Consider the following 19,202-nt stretch of genomic DNA (forward strand, 5'->3'; position numbering starts at 1 on the left):
TGTGACTGCTGAAGCATGGAAATATGGCACCGCCTTATGGAATGTTTACAACGAAAACCACAAAAAATACAATTATAGCCAATATTTCAGAATAATTCCCACCAATAGAGTAATATTTGTGTGAATTAAATTAGTCCAATCTACATATTATTGTTTGACTGATACTAGTGATTGTTAACTTCATCAAAAACTAACTATAATACTCGAGGCAGTCTCTTAGAAAGGAATGCCTCGACAAGAGTTGGTCCAGTTTCGACAACATTTTGTTTTGGAGAACGCTCGCGGGTACTTCCGCTTCCGGCTGTTTCAAACAGGTAAGTTCCTCCACCGGCCTGTGACGTCACAGGGATGGGCAAGTCACGTGGTGTGTCGGAGGGGGGTGGAAGACCTGCGGTGTAAAGTTTGTGTCATGGCAGGAAGAAGAAGAGGAGGAATACGGCAGAAGACCACACGGTAGGACAAGCTTTTACGACGCCGTCACCATCGACGGGGTTCGGTTCGGTTCCGAAGAAAAGTCAACTTTGTCGTCGTCGCTCCGGCAGCTAACGAAGAAGTTAGCCATGTAGCAATAAACCAGTAAAACTGGTCAAGTGCGACGTAATAATTCAGCTATTGTTGACTTTGACTTCCCTGCTAGCTTACTTCTAGAAAGTTCTCACGGTGGAGCCTCCGTCGGCCTTTTCTATTCTGTTTACCATGAATTGATTAACGTGGACCCCGACTTAAACACCTTATTCGGGTGTTACCATTTAGTGGTCAATATGTACTGTACTGTGCAATCTACTAATAAAAGTCTCAATCCATCAAAAATTGGTTCCTATAAAGCTAACATCATGACTTTTTGTTCGATGGTCTACTAGTCTTGTCAAGTACACTACACTTAAGTACACACTTACACTATTAGTACGCTGTACAGTATAATACGCCTCATACTACTATACACCTTACACTACCGGTGTAATAAGTTCCACCCAAAGTACCTGAAAGTATGTTATTGTTGACATGTTATATTCATGATGTCAACTGTTCACATCTTATTAACGTCTTATAGAACTGTCTTGGGTCTAGATCTAGATCAGACCTGGGCAAATGAAGGCCCGGGGGCCACATGCGACCCGTTGAGCTTTTCAATCTGGCCCGCCGGACATTCCCAAATCATTTTTTTAGATGTTTAAGATGGAAAGTGTAGCTGCCATTATGATGTGCAGTGATGTTTTCTAACGACCGTAAGTCTTCAACTATACTAAGTAGGGATGTCCGATAATGGCTTTTTGCCGATATCCGATATTCCGATATTGTCCAACTCTTTAATTACCGATATCAACCGATACCGATATCAACCGATATATGCAGTCGTGGAATTAACACATTATTATGCCTAATTTGGACAACCAGGTATGGTGAAGATAAGGTACTTTTTTAAAAAAATTAGTAAAATAAGATAAATAAATTAAAAACATTTTCTTGAATAAAAAAAGAAAGTAAAACAATATAAAAACAGTTACATAGAAACTAGTAATGAATGAAAATGAGTAAAATTAACTGTTGAAGGTTAGTACTATTAGTGGCCCAGCAGCACGCACAATCATGTGTGCTTACGGACTGTATCCCTTGCAGACTGTATTGATATATATTGATATATAATGTAGGAAGCAGAATATTAATAACAGAAAGAAACAACCCTTTTGTGTGAATGAGTGTAAATGGGGGGAGGGAGGTTTTTTGGGTTGGTGCACTAATTGTAAGTGTATCTTGTGTTTTTTATGTGGATTTAATAAAAAAAAAACAAAAAAAAAACGATACCGATAATAAAAAAACGATACCGATAATTTCCGATATTACATTTTAACGCATATATCGGCCGATAATATCGTCAGGCCGATATTATCGGACATCTCTAATACTAAGTATTTCAATGGTTGCAATCTGCGCTTTGGGATGATATAGCAGTTACTATGGTAATTAGGGGTGTGGGAAAAAAATCGATCCGAATTCGAATCGCGATTTTCACGTTGTGCGATTCAGAATCGATTCTCATTTTTAAAAAAATCGATTTTATTTATTTTTTTATTTATTTTTTATTTAAATTTTTATTAATGAATCCAACAAAACAATACACAGCAAAACCATAACAATGCAATACAATTCCAAAAGCAAACCCGAGCCAGCAACACTCAGAACTGCAATAAACAGAGCAATTGAGAGGAGACACAGAACAAACCAAAAGTAGTGAAACAAAAATGAATATTATCAACAACAGTATCAATATTAGTTACAATTTCAATATAGCAGTGATTAAAAATCCCTCATTGACATTATTAGACATTTATTAAAAAAAAAAAAAAAGAACAATAGTGTCACAGTGGCTTACACTTGCATCACATCTCATAAGCTTGACAACACACTGTGTCCAATATTTTCACAAAGATAAAATAAGTCATATTTTTGGTTCATTTAATAGTTAAAACAAATGTACATTATTGCAATCAGTTGATAAAACATTGTCCTTTACAATTATAAAAGCTTTTTACAAAAATCTACTACTCTGCTTGCATGTCAGCAGACTGGGGTAGATCCTGCTCAAATCTATGTATTCCATGAATAGACAATCCTTTTGAATCAGGAAAAAATCGTTTTTGAATCGAGAATCGTGTTGATTTGAAGAAAAAAAATCGATTTTGAATCGAATCGTGACCCAAATAATCGATATTGAATCGAATCGTGGGACACCCAAAGATTCACAGCCCTAATGGTAATCTAATTAGTTACAATGGTAATCTAATTAGTTACTATGGTCATCTAATTAGTTACTATGGTAATCTACGTCACAGCACCTCAGACGAGGCACCAAGCAGCGTGGGCGGGAAGCGTTTCCACAGATGCGGAAGGAGATTTTCACAACAAAGTTCTAAAGCTTAGTGATATATCAGATTGTCGGTGGGTTTATTTTGTACCTTCGCGTTCATATTTCACTGTTTGTTCCATTTTTGTTGCGTTTCACTTGATTGTAAAATATGTCGATCGAAAGGGGGTGTGACATTCATATTTTGTCAATATTCAGTGTTTTATCGTTCATAGAAAAATGTAAAATTCCATTACGTTTTTTAAGGCGGTCTGTCATAATGTTTTTAGCATTCAATCAGACATTATTGTGAGGTTTTGTATTAGTGTTCCTAAAAATAGATATACCGGCCCCCAGACACGTTCTTTTCTCTAAATGTGGCCCCCGAGTCAAAATAATTGCCCAGGCCTGATCTAGATGTTGTTTATTTGACTTTTAATTTTTATTTTAATTAAAAAAATATTTATTTAATTTTTATTGAGATCCATCGTCCGACTACGGAGCCCCTAAAGCAGAGGTGTCAAAGTCATTTGAGGGCCACACCGCAGTTACGTTTGACCCCAGAGGGCAGCATCTAACAGTGAACGCTATTATTACATAATTTTAATGGATTTTATTAGTAGATTTTTTTTAAACTAAAATGTAAAATAAATATGGTAAGTTGCAATAATTTCTCCTCAAAATTTAGTGTATTTTACTGTAAATGGAAAAACAGTACTGCTGTTTTTTTTGGTAAAAAAAAAAAAGGCAGCTCAGTTTCCAGAAGTTTACTGTAAAATTTACATTTCTTTTTTTTACTGTAAATTTTAAAAAAATGCAATTTTACAGTAACATTTTGGCACCTGAGCAGCCAGTTTTTTTGTTTATTTTTTACCGCAAATCAACTACTGTAAATTTTTCGGTGTATTGTTAATGGCAAAACTGCACTATTGATTGATTGATTGAAACTTTTATTAGTAGATTGCACAGTATAGTACATATTCCATACGATTGACCACTAAATGGTAACACCCCAATAAGTTTTTCAACTTGTTTAAGTCGGGGTCCAAGTAAATCAATTCATGGTAGACTACTGATTATTACAGTACAAAAAAGTACGGTTTTTTTCATCTAGAGAAAAATGCTGTAAAAACCACCGTAAATTTCAAAATTTTACCATGAAATCTATTGCTACTTTTACGTTGCACAATTTGATGGATAACTTGCTTTGAAATCATTATTATTAGTATTTATTTCTTTAAAAAAATGGTTTGAATGTTTGATGATATATTTTTGCATAATTAGACAATATTTAAATTAACATAATTTGTACATATATATTTTTTTCCTCCCAAAATAGAAAGAAAGAATACATTTAGTAAGAAAACTTATAGTACTTTATTGATACATATTACTTCTAGGCTTTTGAGGGCCAAATAAAATGAAGTGGCTGGCCACATCTGGCCCCCGGGCCTTGAGTTTGACACCTGTGCCCTAAAGGGACAATTGTGTGTATCTTCCAAACAAGACATAGGTTTTATCACATCAACATGGGACTAACTAACAACACTCCTTTAAATCTCATCAATACCACAGAAGAGGCAAACTGTCATTTTCCGGACACGATAAAGTCTTAAATAATGTCAAACACGTAGCGTTACAGCTAAAGTGTTTGTCTCACACCTAGTAATCCACTGTGGACAGACCAAGCCAAAAATGCAGGTTCAGCGAGCGCTGCGCGCCCCCGCAAAGGAAATACATTTTTGGCAGGAATTCACATTTTGCCACAACACCCCTAAAAGGACATGGGGGAAAGTCCTAGTTGGAAATACAGCCGAATTAACTCCTGAACTGGCATTTTCACATAGACCGCAAACCATGCGCACGCATCCAATGCTTTCTGGTGCGCACCAGATAGTTTCTGGTGCGCACAAGATACGTATCTAAAAAAAAAAGGTGTCCCCGTGCCCCTATAGGGGCTCCGTATTTATTTGACTTTTATTTATTTATTTATTTTAAATTTTTTGATTACATTTTTATTGAGATCCATCATCCGACATTCCTATCCATTTCAGAATATTTGCATACACCATACATCTATTGTCTGCCCTAAATGTCAAAATATTTTATTTGTTTATATCCCAACGATGCACCCCCCCCACCCCCCCCCCCCCCACAAAAAGAAAAGAGAAAAACAGCAAAAAAAACAAAAACAAAACAAACCAAACCACAGTTATAATAATATTAACACATAAATCAATAAAACAAATAATAATAATAATTAGGGATGCGTTAAAATGTAATATCGGAAATTATCGGTATCGTTTTTTTATTATCGGTAGCGTTTTTTTATTTTTTTTATTTTTATTTTTATTTTTAAAAAATTAAATCAACATAAAAAACACAAGATACACTTACAATTAATGCACCAACCCAAAAAACCTCCCTCCTCATTCACACAAAAGGGTTGTTTATTTCTGTTATTAATATTCTGGTTCCTACATTATATATCAATATATATCAATACAGTCTGCAAGGGATACAGTCCGTAAGCACACATGATTGTGCGTGCTGCTGCTCCACTAATAGTACTAACCTTTAACAGTTAATGTTACTCATTTTCATTCATTACTAGTTTCTATGTAACTGTTTTTATATTGTTTTACTTTCTTTTTTATTCAAGAAAATGTTTTTAATTTATTTATCTTATTTTATTTTATTTATTTTTTTTAAAAGTACCTTATCTTCACCATACCTGGTTGTCCAAATTAGACATAATAATGTGTTAATTCCACGACTGTATATATCGGTTGATATCGGTATCGGTTGATATCGGTATCGGTAATTAAAGAGTTGGACAATATCGGAATATCGGATATCGGCAAAAAGCCATTATCGGACATCCCTAATAATAATAATAAATAAAAGAATATAAACAGATAGTAAAAAAATATATAGACATATAGGAAGTAATCAGTACAATCACTAATAGCTTCAAAGTTGGGCTCTCCTGTAATATCCATTTCCTGGTAATGCTCTTTTTTTTTTACTTTTAACAATCGTCAAAGTGAAATCTGGTTTAATTATTGGTACTGTAGGTTTAAGTTCAAATTTGAATGACAATAAAAGGAAGTCTAAGTGTAGTCTAAGTCTTTATTTACAAGCATCCTATTGCTTTTGACAAAAAAAACAACCTTCCTGTTGTTTGCAAAATCTTTAGTTTGCTATTGTAGGGCACTCAGACACCATAAAGATGTGACAGGAAGTGATTGTTGTGTGTGTGTGTGTGTGTGTGTGTGTGTGTGTGTGTGTGTGTGTGTGTGTGTGTGTGTGTGTGTGTGTGTGTGTGTGTGTGTGTGTGTGTGTGTGTGTGTGTGTGTGTGTGTGTGTGTGTGTGTGTGTGTGTGTGTGTGTGTGTGTGTGTGTGTGTGTGTGTGTGTGTGTGGCAGGTGATTGTTGGCGTCCAGCAAGCGAGGTTAGCGTAGCGCTAAGCTGCAGGTCAGTGTAGGTGCTGCTGAGTGACTGCGTATCAAAAAGGTATTGAAGCACATTTTCTTTCTACTCCTCGACATCACCTGGTGGGCTGATTGGCTGACCACAGTCCGACTCTGCGCCGCCACCTGCCGGCCAGGCGCCTTGGCAAAAGGAGCGCTTGACGGTCGCGGCGCGGAGACGCACTGTGGACTCTGCTAGCATGGAGAAATCTGGGTAACGTCTTCCGTGGTGGCTTTTGTGGTGTGTGTCGCTTCTGGTGTGGTTTTGAAACTCAATGAATCACATATTTGGTGGTCGTCGTTCCATCCAACATGTCCGTCCACTGACTCCTGACATGTGTCTCTTAGGGACCACCGTCAGACTCATGTCCTATGGGGGAGACTTTCATGGACGCACTGAGCGTGTCCGCCAGGCGCCGCACTACGACCAGGTTCCGCAGGGCTCGTTACCGCGGGACAACTTTTACGATCCAGACCCTGTCACCAAGCAGGCGGCGCCTTATTTGGCCCTCAGCTCTGACCCGCTCCCACCTCCGCCTCTGCCCGTCCAGCCCCCCATCGGGCCAGAGTTTGACCGCAGAGGCAGCGAGTACGCCACCGACCTTGAGTCGGAAATAGACCCGGCCCTAGACATCAAACCGGTCCACCGCTTCATCCCCGACTCGTGGAAGAACTTCTTCCGGACAAGCAACCGCAGCAGCAACAAGGAAGCGGCCTCGTCATGTAACAACAACAACAGCACCAGCGAGGGCGTTCGCTGCTCGCCGCCACCGTCTGTTCCTGGATCCTACCGTGACCCGTATGGGGGCTCGGCCGGCAGCTACAACTCCGGCAAGGAGCTCCTGGAACTAGGCGACATTCAGTCGATGTCAGGCCGCACGTACCGCACGGCGCAGACATACAGCGAGCGCGTGGAGGAGTACAATCAGCGCTACGCCTTCATGAAGTCCTGGGCGGGGCTGCTGAGGATTCTGGGATGCGTGGAGCTCCTACTGGGCGCCGTCGTCTTCGCCTGCGTGTGCGCGTACATCCACAAGGACAACGAGTGGTTCAACATGTTCGCTTACTCGTCTCCCGGAGCCGGTGTCTTTGGCAACGGGGCCAGCGGGTCTTACTACACGGGCCCCAAAACGCCGTTTGTGCTGGTGGTGGCGGGCCTGGCCTGGCTGGTGACGGTCATAGTGCTGGTGCTGGGCATGACCATGTACTACCGCACCATCCTGCTGGACTCCAGCTGGTGGCCGCTGACAGAGTTCATCATCAACCTGGCGCTCGCCGTGCTCTACATGGCCGCAGGTAAGTGGCGAGCAAACCGCCCGGTGTCCTCTTTTCTCACTCACGCGCTGTGTGCCCGCCAGGCATCGTGTACGTGCGAGACACAACGCGAGGGGGGCTCTGCTCCTCCCCTTTCTTCAACAACGGCCCCAGCGCCGCATTCTGCAGGACGGACGCGGGCCAGACCGCCGCCATCATCTTCCTCTTCCTCAACATGGTTATCTACCTGATTGGCGCCGGCGTGTGCCTCAAGCTGTGGAGGCACGAAGCGGCACGCCGTTACCGCGAGCAGAACGCCAGGGAGGTCAGCGGTCCGCCTGGTCACATGATTTCCTGTCGTGTCTCCCGTGGTCACGTGACTTGTTGTCTTGCAGATGCAGCAGTCGGAGTTCGGAGCGGTCCAGTCGCTGGTGAGCGTCCAGTCTTACTTCTTATACGTGTTGCCGCCATAGTTTGATTGTTGATTTTGTGGCGTCAGCTGGTTCCTGTGGCGGCGTCCGGTGCCAAGAGTCCTCGACAGGAATCGTCCATCGCGTCCTTCCAAGACGCCCCTCGCGTCGCTATCGCTCCAAAGGTCCTGCAGGGGGCGATACCGTCTGGTCACATTCCCAAACCTGTCATCGTGCCCGACTACATCGCGTAAGTCCTCACTCAATATTTACACAGCACATTTCACCAGAATAAAAGAAGTCGTCCCCTCGCTCCAACAGGAAGTACCCCACCGTCCGCTCAGACGAGGAGCGAGACCAGTACCGGGCAGTGTTCAACGACCAGTACGCCGAGTACAAGGAGCTGCATGCCGAGGTGCAGGTGGCGTGCAGGAAGTTCGACGAGATGGACGGGATGATGCGCAACCTTCCTCAGCAACCCGGCAGCCAAATGGTGATGTCACATGATCTCTCGTTAACCTCCTAGAGCAGGGGTGGGCAATTAATTTTTACCGGGGGCCGCATGAGCAACCTGAGCACTGCTGGAGGGCCACACCGACAATATTTCAATTAAAATTTGCTCAAATTATTTTTGATGTATCGTAAGATAAATAATAATAATAATTTCATTTAACCTAACTCAACTTTATACAAAAGCAGATTGCTTTTGATGGTTTTATATTTAACACTGTCTTACACGACACTTCCTGATGTATAATACAATGCAAAAATGTCAATTTCTGTCACTTTATCCTGCATCCTCTTTAAAAGTCCAACATTTTTCCCCGTCAGATTTGGACAACCATCTGTTGTCACACCTGCCAGCTTGTCCCATTTCAGTCCTAACATGTCCAAACACGCATTTACCTATGTGAACAAGTCATTACCTGTGGTTGTCTCTTTAATTGACTGCATGGCTGCCAGCTCCTCCGTGATTTGAAAGTCTGCAGTTATCCCACGTAAGAAGATGAGCAGCTGGGCGGTGTCACGTACATCGCAGCTCTCATCCAAAGCCAGCGAAAAACAGTCAAGGTCGGCCGTTCTGTTCTTCAGCTGAAGCTCCAAGTTTCCAGCGATGGTCTCAACCCGCCTCGTTACAGTGCGTCGGGAGAGTGACACGTTCTCAAATGCGCCCCTCTTCTCCGGGCATATCAGCGCAACAGAGTCCAATAAGCACTCCTTAATAAACTCACCGTCAGAAAACGCCTTACTTTTTCTGGCGATTTTGTGAGAAATGACGAAACTTGTCCTGACGGCTGCATCTCTGGGGGTGTGAAATTTGGCAAAAAGTCCTTGTTGGGTTTGCAGTTTTACCATCAACGCATCAGCCTCTCTTGCGCGCGCTTCATCAGACAGATTCCGGTATTTTTCCCCGTGCTTCGTCGTGTAGTGGCGATTCAAATGATATTCTTTAAACACAGCAAGCTGTGTACCACAAATTAAGCACACGGCTTTACCTTTAATTTATGTAAGGAAATACTTGGCAGTCCATGTCTTGTTGGAAACACGCCATTCCTCATCAACTTTTCTCTTTTTAGCATCTCGGGGATAACCGGGCATCACTTGTCGCTGTGCACCTTCACTCGCAGGTTACACACGGACATACGCCCATAAATAACACTTTTCAAAATAAAAGCAGCACAGATGTATTGCACGCACGACATAGATGTTTTTTAAAATGTATTTTGTAATTTGTGATTGCAGCTGTTCACATTCACTCACAATCGCGCACGAGCATACGTCCACACGGAAGTAATAAAAATAACGCTTTTCAAAACAAAAGCAGCACCGTTGTATTGCACACTCGACATAGATACTTTTAAAAATGTATTTTGTAATTTATTATTGGCCTCACGCGGGCCGGACAGGGACGCACAAAGGGCCGGATGTGGCCCGCGGGCCGCCGAATGCCCCGGTCTGTCCTAGAGTGCTCATTCCCACATCCCGCAGCTTCCTGTTTGCACTTCCTGACTCTGCCTACCTTCCCTCTCTGCGTTTGTCTCGACACCAACGTGACGTTTCTTTTCTGTCTGCAGGAAGTGGAGCGCATCAACAGAATCCTGGAGGAATACCAGAGGAAGAAAAACGTGTGTATACTGTATATATATATGTGTGTGTGTGTGTGTGTGTGTGTGTGTGTGTGTGTGTGTGTGTGTGTGTGTGTGTGTGTGTGTGTGTGTGTGTGTGTGTGTGTGTGTGTGTGTGTGTGTGTGTGTGTGTGTGTGTGTAAATGTATATACAGTTGTGGTCAAAAGTTTACATACACTTGTGAAGGACATAATGTCATGTCATGGGGCCGTGCCAGCAACCTGAGGGTTCCTAGTTCGATCCCCACCTTCTACCAACCTCGTCACGTCCGTTGTGTCCTTGAGCAAGACACTTCACCCTTGCTCCTGATGGGTCGTGGTTAGGGCCTTGCATGGCAGCTGCCGCCATCAGTGTGTGAATGAGGAAATGGTGTCAAAGCGCTTTGAGTACCTTGAAGGTAGAAAAGCTCTATAGAGGCTTTGCAGCTGACGTCATCAGCCACGCCCATTAGCTTGGCGGCCATCTTGCCGGTCACCAGTTCAGTGCCGGTCAACGACTCACACACGCTTTCTTGTTAGATCTGCCGCTATTTGAGCTTGGAAATGCCGGAAACCTGCTGTGCTGTTGGATGTAGCAATAGACGAGGCGATAAACCAAATCTTAGCTTCTATAGATTCCCGGCAAACATCAAAAAACGCGATAAATGGATCGCGGCGATTTGTCGTGAACGATGGAAACCTACGATTTACACAAGGATATGCAATAAACACTTCATATCAGGTATGTAAACAAACTATAACAGTAGGCTCTTCTGTGTGTGCTTTTTCCTTACCTTGGTCATGAGAAGAAATCGATTCTTGTTTGGAATCTGCCATATCAGCCCATCATGCACAAAACCTGCTGTAAAATACTTGTAGGCATCCAGACTCTTGTATGCCTTAAGGTCCTTTCCAGTGTACGGAGATGGTGAATCGACAAGGTCATTATAAATGTCTGGATATGAGAGATCAGGCAGGTCGGCTGTTGCAAAATGCTCATTGTTTATTGTAGGGTCCCGGAAGAGTTATTACTGCAAGGGGTTCTGGGTATTTGTTCTGTTGTGTTTATGTTGTGTTACGGTGCGGATGTTGTCCCGAAATGTGTTTGTCATTCTTGTTTGGTGTGGGTTCACAGTGTGGCGCATATTTGTAACAGTGTTAAAGTTGTTTATACGGCCACCCTCAGTGTGACCTGTATGGCTGTTGACCAAGTATGCATTGCATTCACTTGTGAGTGTGTCATAAGCCGTAGATATTATGTGATTGGGCCGGCACGCAAAGGCAGTGCCTTCAAGGTTTATTGGCGCTCTGTACTTCTCCCTACGTCCGGGTACACGGCGGCCGGCGTTTTAAAAAGTCATACATTTTACTTATTGAAACCGATACCGATAATTTCCGATATTACATTTTAAAGCATTTATCGGCCGATAATATCGGACATATCTGCACTCCACCCAGCCCTCAGTGCCAATCCGTGTCCTAAAGTAATGGATCTGACTTGCCCACTTCATTGTTCTAACATGTGATGCAGATATGCAGCAGTGGCCATTGCTAAACACTGCAAGGGAAGTTCAGCTTCCCCTAAAATATAAAAATAAAAAAAAGTGGTCAAACGTGTTCTTTTGTGTTGGCATTCCATTAACTAAATGCCTTAGAATGACTTTCACTTTTGTTTAGAATCAGCTTTTTGGACCACAGTTGGTGTGGCTTTTTTTCTTTGATGTGGTTGCAGCAAATAATGTGATGATGTCACATTGACCACGCCCCCACTGTAGATTTTAAGTTGTATTTAATACAGTACTCAGGTTTGTGAAGTACTGATCATAAGAATCTCATCAGATCACCTCATTTGTCATGTTGGTGTAGCGCAGGGGTCACCAACGCGGTGCCCGCGGGCACCAGGTAGCCCGTAAGGACCAGATGAGTAGCCCGCTGGCCTGTTCTAAAAATAGCTCAAATAGCAGCACTTACCAGTGAGCTGCCTCTATTTTTTAAATTGTATTTATTTACTAGCAAGCTGGTCTCGCTTTGCCCGACATTTTTAATTCTAAGAGAGACAAAACTCAAATAGAATTTGAAAATCCAAGAAAATATTTTAAAGACTTGGTCTTCACTTGTTTTAATAAATTCATTATTTTTTTTACTTTGCTTCTTATAACTTTCAGAAAGACAATTTTAGAGAAAAAATACAACCTTAAAAATTATTTTAGGATTTTTAAACACATATACCTTTTTACCTTTTAAATTCCTTCCTCTTCTTTCCTGACAATTCAAATCAATGTTCAAGTAAATTTTTTATTTTTTTTTGTAAAGAATAACAAATACATTTTAATTTAATTCTTCATTTTAGCTTCTGTTTTTTCGACGAAGAATATTTGTGAAATATTTCTTCAAACTTATTATGATTAAAATTTTAAAAAATTATTCTGGCAAATCTAGAAAATCTGTAGAATCAAATTTAAATCTTATTTCAAAGTCTTTTGAATTTCTTTTAAAATATTTGTTCTGGAAAATCTAGAAGAAATAATGATTTGTCTTTGTTAGAAATATAGCTTGGTCCAATTTGTTATATATTCTAACAAAGTGTAGATTGGATTTTAACCTATTTAAAACATGTCATCAAAATTCTAAAATTAATCTTAATCAGGAAAAATTGCTAATGATGTTCCATAAATTCTTTTTTTATTTTTTTCAAAAAGATTCGAATTAGCTAGTTTTTCTCTTCTTTTTTTCGGTTGAATTTTGAATTTTAAAGTGTCGAAATTGAAGATAAACAATGTTTCAAAATTTGTCATTTTTTTTCGTGTTTTCTTCTCTTTTAAACCGTTCAATTAAGTGTAAATATCATTCATTATTAATAATAACATAGAGTTAAAGGTAAATTGAGCACATTGGCTATTTCTGGCAATTTATTGAAGTGTGTATCAAACTGGTAGCCCTTCGCATTAATCACTACCCAAGAAGTAGCTCTTGCTTTCAAAAAGGTTGGTGACCCCTGGTGTAGCGTTAGCATTAGCAGCTAATGACGTTGTCGCCCTGCGTCCAGAAGGACAAATGTCTCTGTGAAGGCCAGCTAGGTGAGATCATTGTCTAATTTGCATATGATTGGTGTGTGCACATGATATTATGACGCGTGTGTGCAAAAAAAAAGCACAGAAAAATGTTATCGAAATATTTGTTATTTTTATCAGTTAATGGTATCGACATTTCCGGTTGTTCTGGTTATAAAGTGCCTTTTTTAGCATTTTCTGTTTGTTTACTTCATGAATAAAATGGTGAAATGGGCACATAAAAAGGTAAAGTCTGCAAATGACCACCGGGCCGCACTTTGGACACTCCTGGCTTACGTAACCGACCCGCAAGGCAAAGTGTTAGCAAAGGCTCCTCCTAGCACACAGGTGTCAAACTTAAGGCCCCCGGGGCCAAATCTGGCCCACCACATTATTTAATGTGGCCCGCGAAAGCATGGAAATAATATATGTTTATAAAATGCTTAATCTTTTCTTACTAAATATATTTTTTCTTTCTCCTTTGACATTAAAAATCATGTACTGCATGCTACCGCAGGTCTTTCAAAATTCAATATTCCAAAAATATTTGTTTGTTAAAATAAAGATAAATACTGTACTTAAATATCTGCTTGACTTGTGATTCCAAAACAAATTATCAATCAAATTGTAGACTGTAAAATTGAGTATAGATTTTACGGTTAAATTCCGCCGACTGAGTTTTTTTTACTGTAAAATCAACTTTGGTGCTGTTTTATTCCATATACAGTAAGACACTAAACCAGGGGTGTCGAACTTTTTTTCATTGAGGGCCACGTCGCAGTTATGGTTGCCCTCAGAGGGACGTTTTTAACAAAGTAATATATGAAAATACATGTATATACCGTAATTTCCGGACTATAAGCCGCACCTGACTATAAGGCGCACCAGCTAAATTTAGGGGAAAATACAGATTGCTCCATATATAAGCCGCACCCGACTATAAGCCGCAGGGTTTTGATGTGTAATTAGCGTAGTATATAGGGGTTCCTGCTACCACGGAGGGGATTGTCGGGACAGAGATGACTGTTTGGGAACGCAAAGCGTCCCATTTATTAACAATAAATCTTTCAATCATTCAATCAAACTTTCACTTCTTTGACATGGCGAACAGCATTCGTGCAGAGTACAAATAATACAACGGTTAGAGATGTCCGATAATATCGGTCTGCCGATATTATCGGCCGATAAATGCGTTAAAATGTAATATCGGAAATTATCGGTATCGTTTTTTTTATTATCAGTATCGTTTTTTTTTTATTTTTTATTTTTTTATTAAATCCACATAAAAAAATACACTTACAATTAGTGCACCAACCCAAAAAACCTCCCTCCCCCCATTCACACTCATTCACACAAAAGGGTTGTTTCTTTCTGTTATTAATATTCTGCTTCCTACATTATATATCAATATATATCAATACAGTCTGCAAGGGATACAGTCCGTAAGCACACATGATTTTGTGTGCTGCTGCTCCACTAATATTACTAACCTTTAACAGTTAATTTTACAAATTTTCATTAATTACTAGTTTCTATGTAGCTGTTTTTATATTGTTGTACTTTCTTTTTTATTCAAGAAAATGTTTTTAATTTATTTATCTTATTTTATTTATACCTTATCTTCACCATACCTGGTTGTCCAAATTAGGCATAATAATGTGTTAATTCCATGACTGCATATATCGGTTGATATCGGTATCGGTTGATATCGGTATCGGTAATTAAAGAGTTGGACAATATCGGAATATCGGATATCGGCAAAAAGCCATTATCGGACATCCCTAATATTTATACATTGTATTTATTTACTCTAACCAACTATGAAATTATATAACATATATACTAGGGCTGTAAATCTTTGGGTGTCCCACGATTCGATTCAATATCGATTCTTGGGGTCACGATTCGATTCAAAATCGATTTTTTTTAATTCAACACGATTCTCGATTCAAAAACGATTTTTTTTTCCCGATTCAAAAGGATTGTCTATTCATGGAATATATAGATTTCAGCAGGATCTACCCCAGTCTGCTGACATGCAAGCAGAGTAAAAAGCTTTTATAATTGTAAAGGACAATGTTTTATCAACTGGTTGCAATAATGTACATTTGTTTGAACTATTAAATGAAGCAAAAATATGACTTATTTTATCTTTGTGAAAATATTGGACACAGTGTGTTGTCAAGCTTATGAGATGCGATGCAAGTGTAAGCCTCTTTTTTTTTTAAATAAATGTCTAATGATAATGTCTATGAGGGATTTTTAATCACTGCTATGTTGAAATTGTAACTAATATTGATACTGTTGTTGATAATATTCATTTTTGTTTCACTACTTTTGGTTTGTTGTGTGTGGTGTTTGTGTCTCCTTTCAATTGCTCTGTTTATTGCAGTTCTGAGTGTTGCTGGCTCGGGTTTGCTTTTGGAATTGGATTGCATTGTTATGGTATTGCTGTGTATTGTTTTGTTGGATTGATTAATTTTTAAAAATAAAAAATAAAAATAAAAAATCGATTTAAAAAAAAATGAGAATCGATTCTGAATCGCACAACGTGAGAATCACGATTCGAATTCGAATCGATTTTTTCCCCACACCCCTAAAATATACAACGTGCTTCTGTCAGCAGCTACAACAAATATATTTAGTAAGAAAAGATGAAGCATTTTATTAACACACTTTATTTAGAGGCTTTTGCGGGCCACATTAAATAATGTGGCGGACCAGATTTGGCCCCAGGGCCTTGAGTTTGGCATCTGTGCACTAAAACATTAAAAAAACAAACCAAAAAAGCATTAAAACAACAAGATTTAACAGTAAAAAAATAAATAAAAATATGGCAGCTCTGTTGCTTGAATTTTCCAGCTAAAAACAGTAGTATTGTTTCTCCATTCCATTTACTCCATGTTTTTATATGCTATAAAAAAACAACACTGCTTTTACTGTAAAATTCTGGTGACTAAACTGCCAGTTTTTAAAGTCAAATTTACAAAAAAAAAATCATAGCTTATGTAAACAAATATATTGTTAAAATATATATATATATATATATATATATATATATATATATATATATATATATATATATATACATGTATATTCATTAGGGCTGCAACTAACGATTAATTTGATAATCGATTAATCTGTCGATTATTACTTCGATTGATCGATTATTGCAGTTCTGGGTGTTGCTGGGTCAGGTTTGCTTTTGGAATTGGCTTGCATTGTTATGGTATTGCTGTGTATTGTTTTGTTGGATTGATTAATTAAAATAAAAATTAAAAAAAAATCGATTTTTTATAAATGAGAATCGATTCTGAATCGCACAACGTGAGAATCGCGATTCGAATTCGAATCGATTTTTCCCCACACCCCTAATATATACAACGTGCTTCTGTCAGCAGCTACAACAAATATAATTAGTAAGAAAAGATGAAGCATTTTATTAACACACATTATTTAGAGGCTTTTGCGGGCCACATTAAATAATGTGGCGGACCAGATTTGGCCCCCGGGCCTTGAGTTTGGCATCTGTGCACTAAAACATTAAAAAAACAAACCAAAAAAGCATTAAAACAACAAGATTTTACGGTAAACATAAATAAATAAATCTGTCAGCTCTGTTGCTTGAATTTTCCAGCTAAAAACAGTAGTATTGTTTCTCCATTCCATTTATTCCATGTTTTTATATGCTATAAAAAAACAACACTGCTTTTACTGTAAAATTCTGGTGACTAAACTGCCAGTTTTTAAAGTCAAATTTAAATTTAAAAAAATAGTAGCTTATGTAAACAAATATATTGTTAAAATATTATATATATATATATATATATATATATATATATATATATATATATATATATATATATATATACATATATATATATATATATATATATATATATATATATATATATATATATATATACATGTGTATTCATTAGGGCTGCAACTAACGATTAATTTGATAATCGATTAATCTGTCGATTGTTACTTCGATTACTCGATTAATAATCGGGTAAAAGAGACAAACTACATTTCTATCCTTTCCAGTATTTTATTGAAAAAAACCAGCATACTGGCACCATACTTATTTTGATTATTGTTTCTCAGCTGTTTGTACATGTTGCAGTTTATAAATAAAGGTTTATTTAAAAAATAAAAAAAATATTATTTTTTTTAATTTTTTTTAAAAAGCTTCTGCGCATGCGCATAGCATAGATCCAACAAATCGATGACTAAATTAATCGGCAACTATTTTTATAATCGATTTTAATCGATTTAATCGATTAGTTGTTGCAGCCCTAATATTAATATATTACTCATTGTTAAAAGTGGCCCTCTGAGGGCAACCATAACTGCGATGTGGCCCTCAGTGAAAAGCAGTTGGACACACCTGGTCCTAGCGCTATCCCGAGTCATGACTCCCGGAGTCCTTCCGCACGCTTCCACGCCTCCCCTTTCATGGCGGTGGTGTTTACACTTCCTGTCCTGCTTGTCTGCTCTCTGACACTTTTTCACGTTCTATTTGCACGACCCAGTACTTTTGCAGACGTTCCATGTTGTGTTGTGTGTTTTCTTCCCCGCCAGGACCCCACCTTCCTGGAGAAGAAGGAGCGCTGCGACTACCTGAAGAACAAACTGTCACACATCAAACAGAAGATTCAGGAATACGACAAAGTCATGGAATGGAACGACGGCTTCAGCTGAAACGCTGTCTACGTTTTTTGCTTTTTTTTATATTTTTTTTTTACGTGTGAACTTGACGTGGAGCTGAAAACCAAACGTCTTTTTGTCCTTGGACACAATCTTTGTCTTTTTACATTTTGTTCTACCATTTCACACGTCAAGCCTCTCCTACTTGACACATAAACAGTGTCAGCCATCTTTTTTTCCCCTCATCTCGTCGTTGTGCTTCAGTGACGTAAACATGAAGCCACTTTACTTTCAAAACTCATTTGAAGATATTCAACACTCTACTGTCATCTGGCGGCTAAAGTGAAAAGTGCACCCCACAATTTGTCACGTTTCATGTGTTGGGCAAACCTTGACGAGTGGGACCATATGAATCCACTTCCTGCTGTATGATTCTAATTGCAGCTCCACTAATGTGATGATTTGATGCTTTCCTGTCCTGAATATGAAGCTAACATTTTTTTTTATCGTGACGTATGAATCTAAACACCCAATAAAGCTTACTAAACAGGTGTGCAAAATATCGTGTTGATTCATTCCTAAATAATGTATTTCATTTCATGCCAACGTTATTGTACCGAATGATTAGGAGCTGAATTGGTTGGTGTTGGAATCGTTTAAATCGGGCAAGAAATGTTGAAGTAGTAACAGTTTTTTTAATTGAGAAATTGTATTATGGAATTTCGGGAAAACGGGGAATTTTTCTAGTTCTTAAACCAACGTCGATTTTGTCCTGACTGAGAGGAATGTTCTGACAGTGGAACGGTTGAAATGGGATGAAAAAGGGAAAAGGAGTTGTCAAAAGAAATGAGTTGGAAATAGGGTTAAAGAAAACTCCAGGAATTCCTGGAAATTTGTTGAACGTGGAAAAATGATAGTTTGAATGTTTAGGATGAGTGGAATGTGTTGAAGGTGGAATGGTTTGAATCGGTTGAAAAAGGTGGGAATGGTGGAAGTTTGAAAAATGGCCAATTCATTTTGAATGGGAAGAATGTCCCAGAAAACCTGGAATTTTGGGAAATTTGTCGAGGGAAAAACACACAATTCCTGAATAGGCTGAACAGTTTGACGTTGGAACACTTTGATTTGGATGAAAAATGTGGAAGGTAGAGCTTGCCAAAATCTGAAGAAGAAGAAAAGATGAAGAAGAAAAGAGGGAGAAGAAAAGGAGAAGAAGAACAGGTAGAAGAAGAAGGAGGAGAAGTAGAAAAAAGAAGAAGAAAAGAAGGAGAAGAAGAAAAAGATAAAGAAAATAAGAAAAACAACAAAAGAAGAAGAAGAACAGGTAGAAGAAGAAGGAGGAGAAGTAGAAAAAAGAAGAAGAAAATAAGGAGAAGAAGAAAAAGATAAAGAAAATAAGAAGAACAACAAAAGAA

At 38.8% G+C, this 19,202-nt stretch overlaps 1 protein-coding gene across 7 annotated transcripts; it reads left to right on the forward strand.

Moving 5' to 3' along the window:
- The first annotated feature begins 339 nt into the window (after positions 1-339).
- marveld2a (MARVEL domain containing 2a) lies at positions 340-18,366 on the forward strand. 7 transcript variants are annotated; one of them, XM_062030805.1, is made up of 10 exons: positions 351-453; positions 6,271-6,319; positions 6,423-6,556; positions 6,664-7,611; positions 7,674-7,894; positions 7,965-8,000; positions 8,069-8,229; positions 8,301-8,472; positions 10,055-10,105; positions 17,722-18,366. In XM_062030805.1, exons 4-10 carry the CDS (start codon positions 6,681-6,683, stop codon positions 17,839-17,841), a joined length of 1,692 nt encoding a protein of 563 aa, XP_061886789.1. In that variant the 5' UTR covers positions 351-453; positions 6,271-6,319; positions 6,423-6,556; positions 6,664-6,680; the 3' UTR covers positions 17,842-18,366. The 7 variants fall into 7 exon arrangements, with proteins under 7 accessions (XP_061886787.1, XP_061886789.1, XP_061886788.1 ...); XM_062030804.1 differs by having other exon boundaries at positions 6,423-6,529; XM_062030802.1 differs by lacking the exon at positions 6,423-6,556 and having other exon boundaries at positions 6,271-6,358.
- The last annotated feature ends 836 nt before the right edge of the window (positions 18,367-19,202 follow it).

Source organism: Entelurus aequoreus, linkage group LG21 (genome assembly GCF_033978785.1).
Source record: "Entelurus aequoreus isolate RoL-2023_Sb linkage group LG21, RoL_Eaeq_v1.1, whole genome shotgun sequence".
Classification (NCBI taxonomy): domain Eukaryota; kingdom Metazoa; phylum Chordata; class Actinopteri; order Syngnathiformes; family Syngnathidae; genus Entelurus; species Entelurus aequoreus.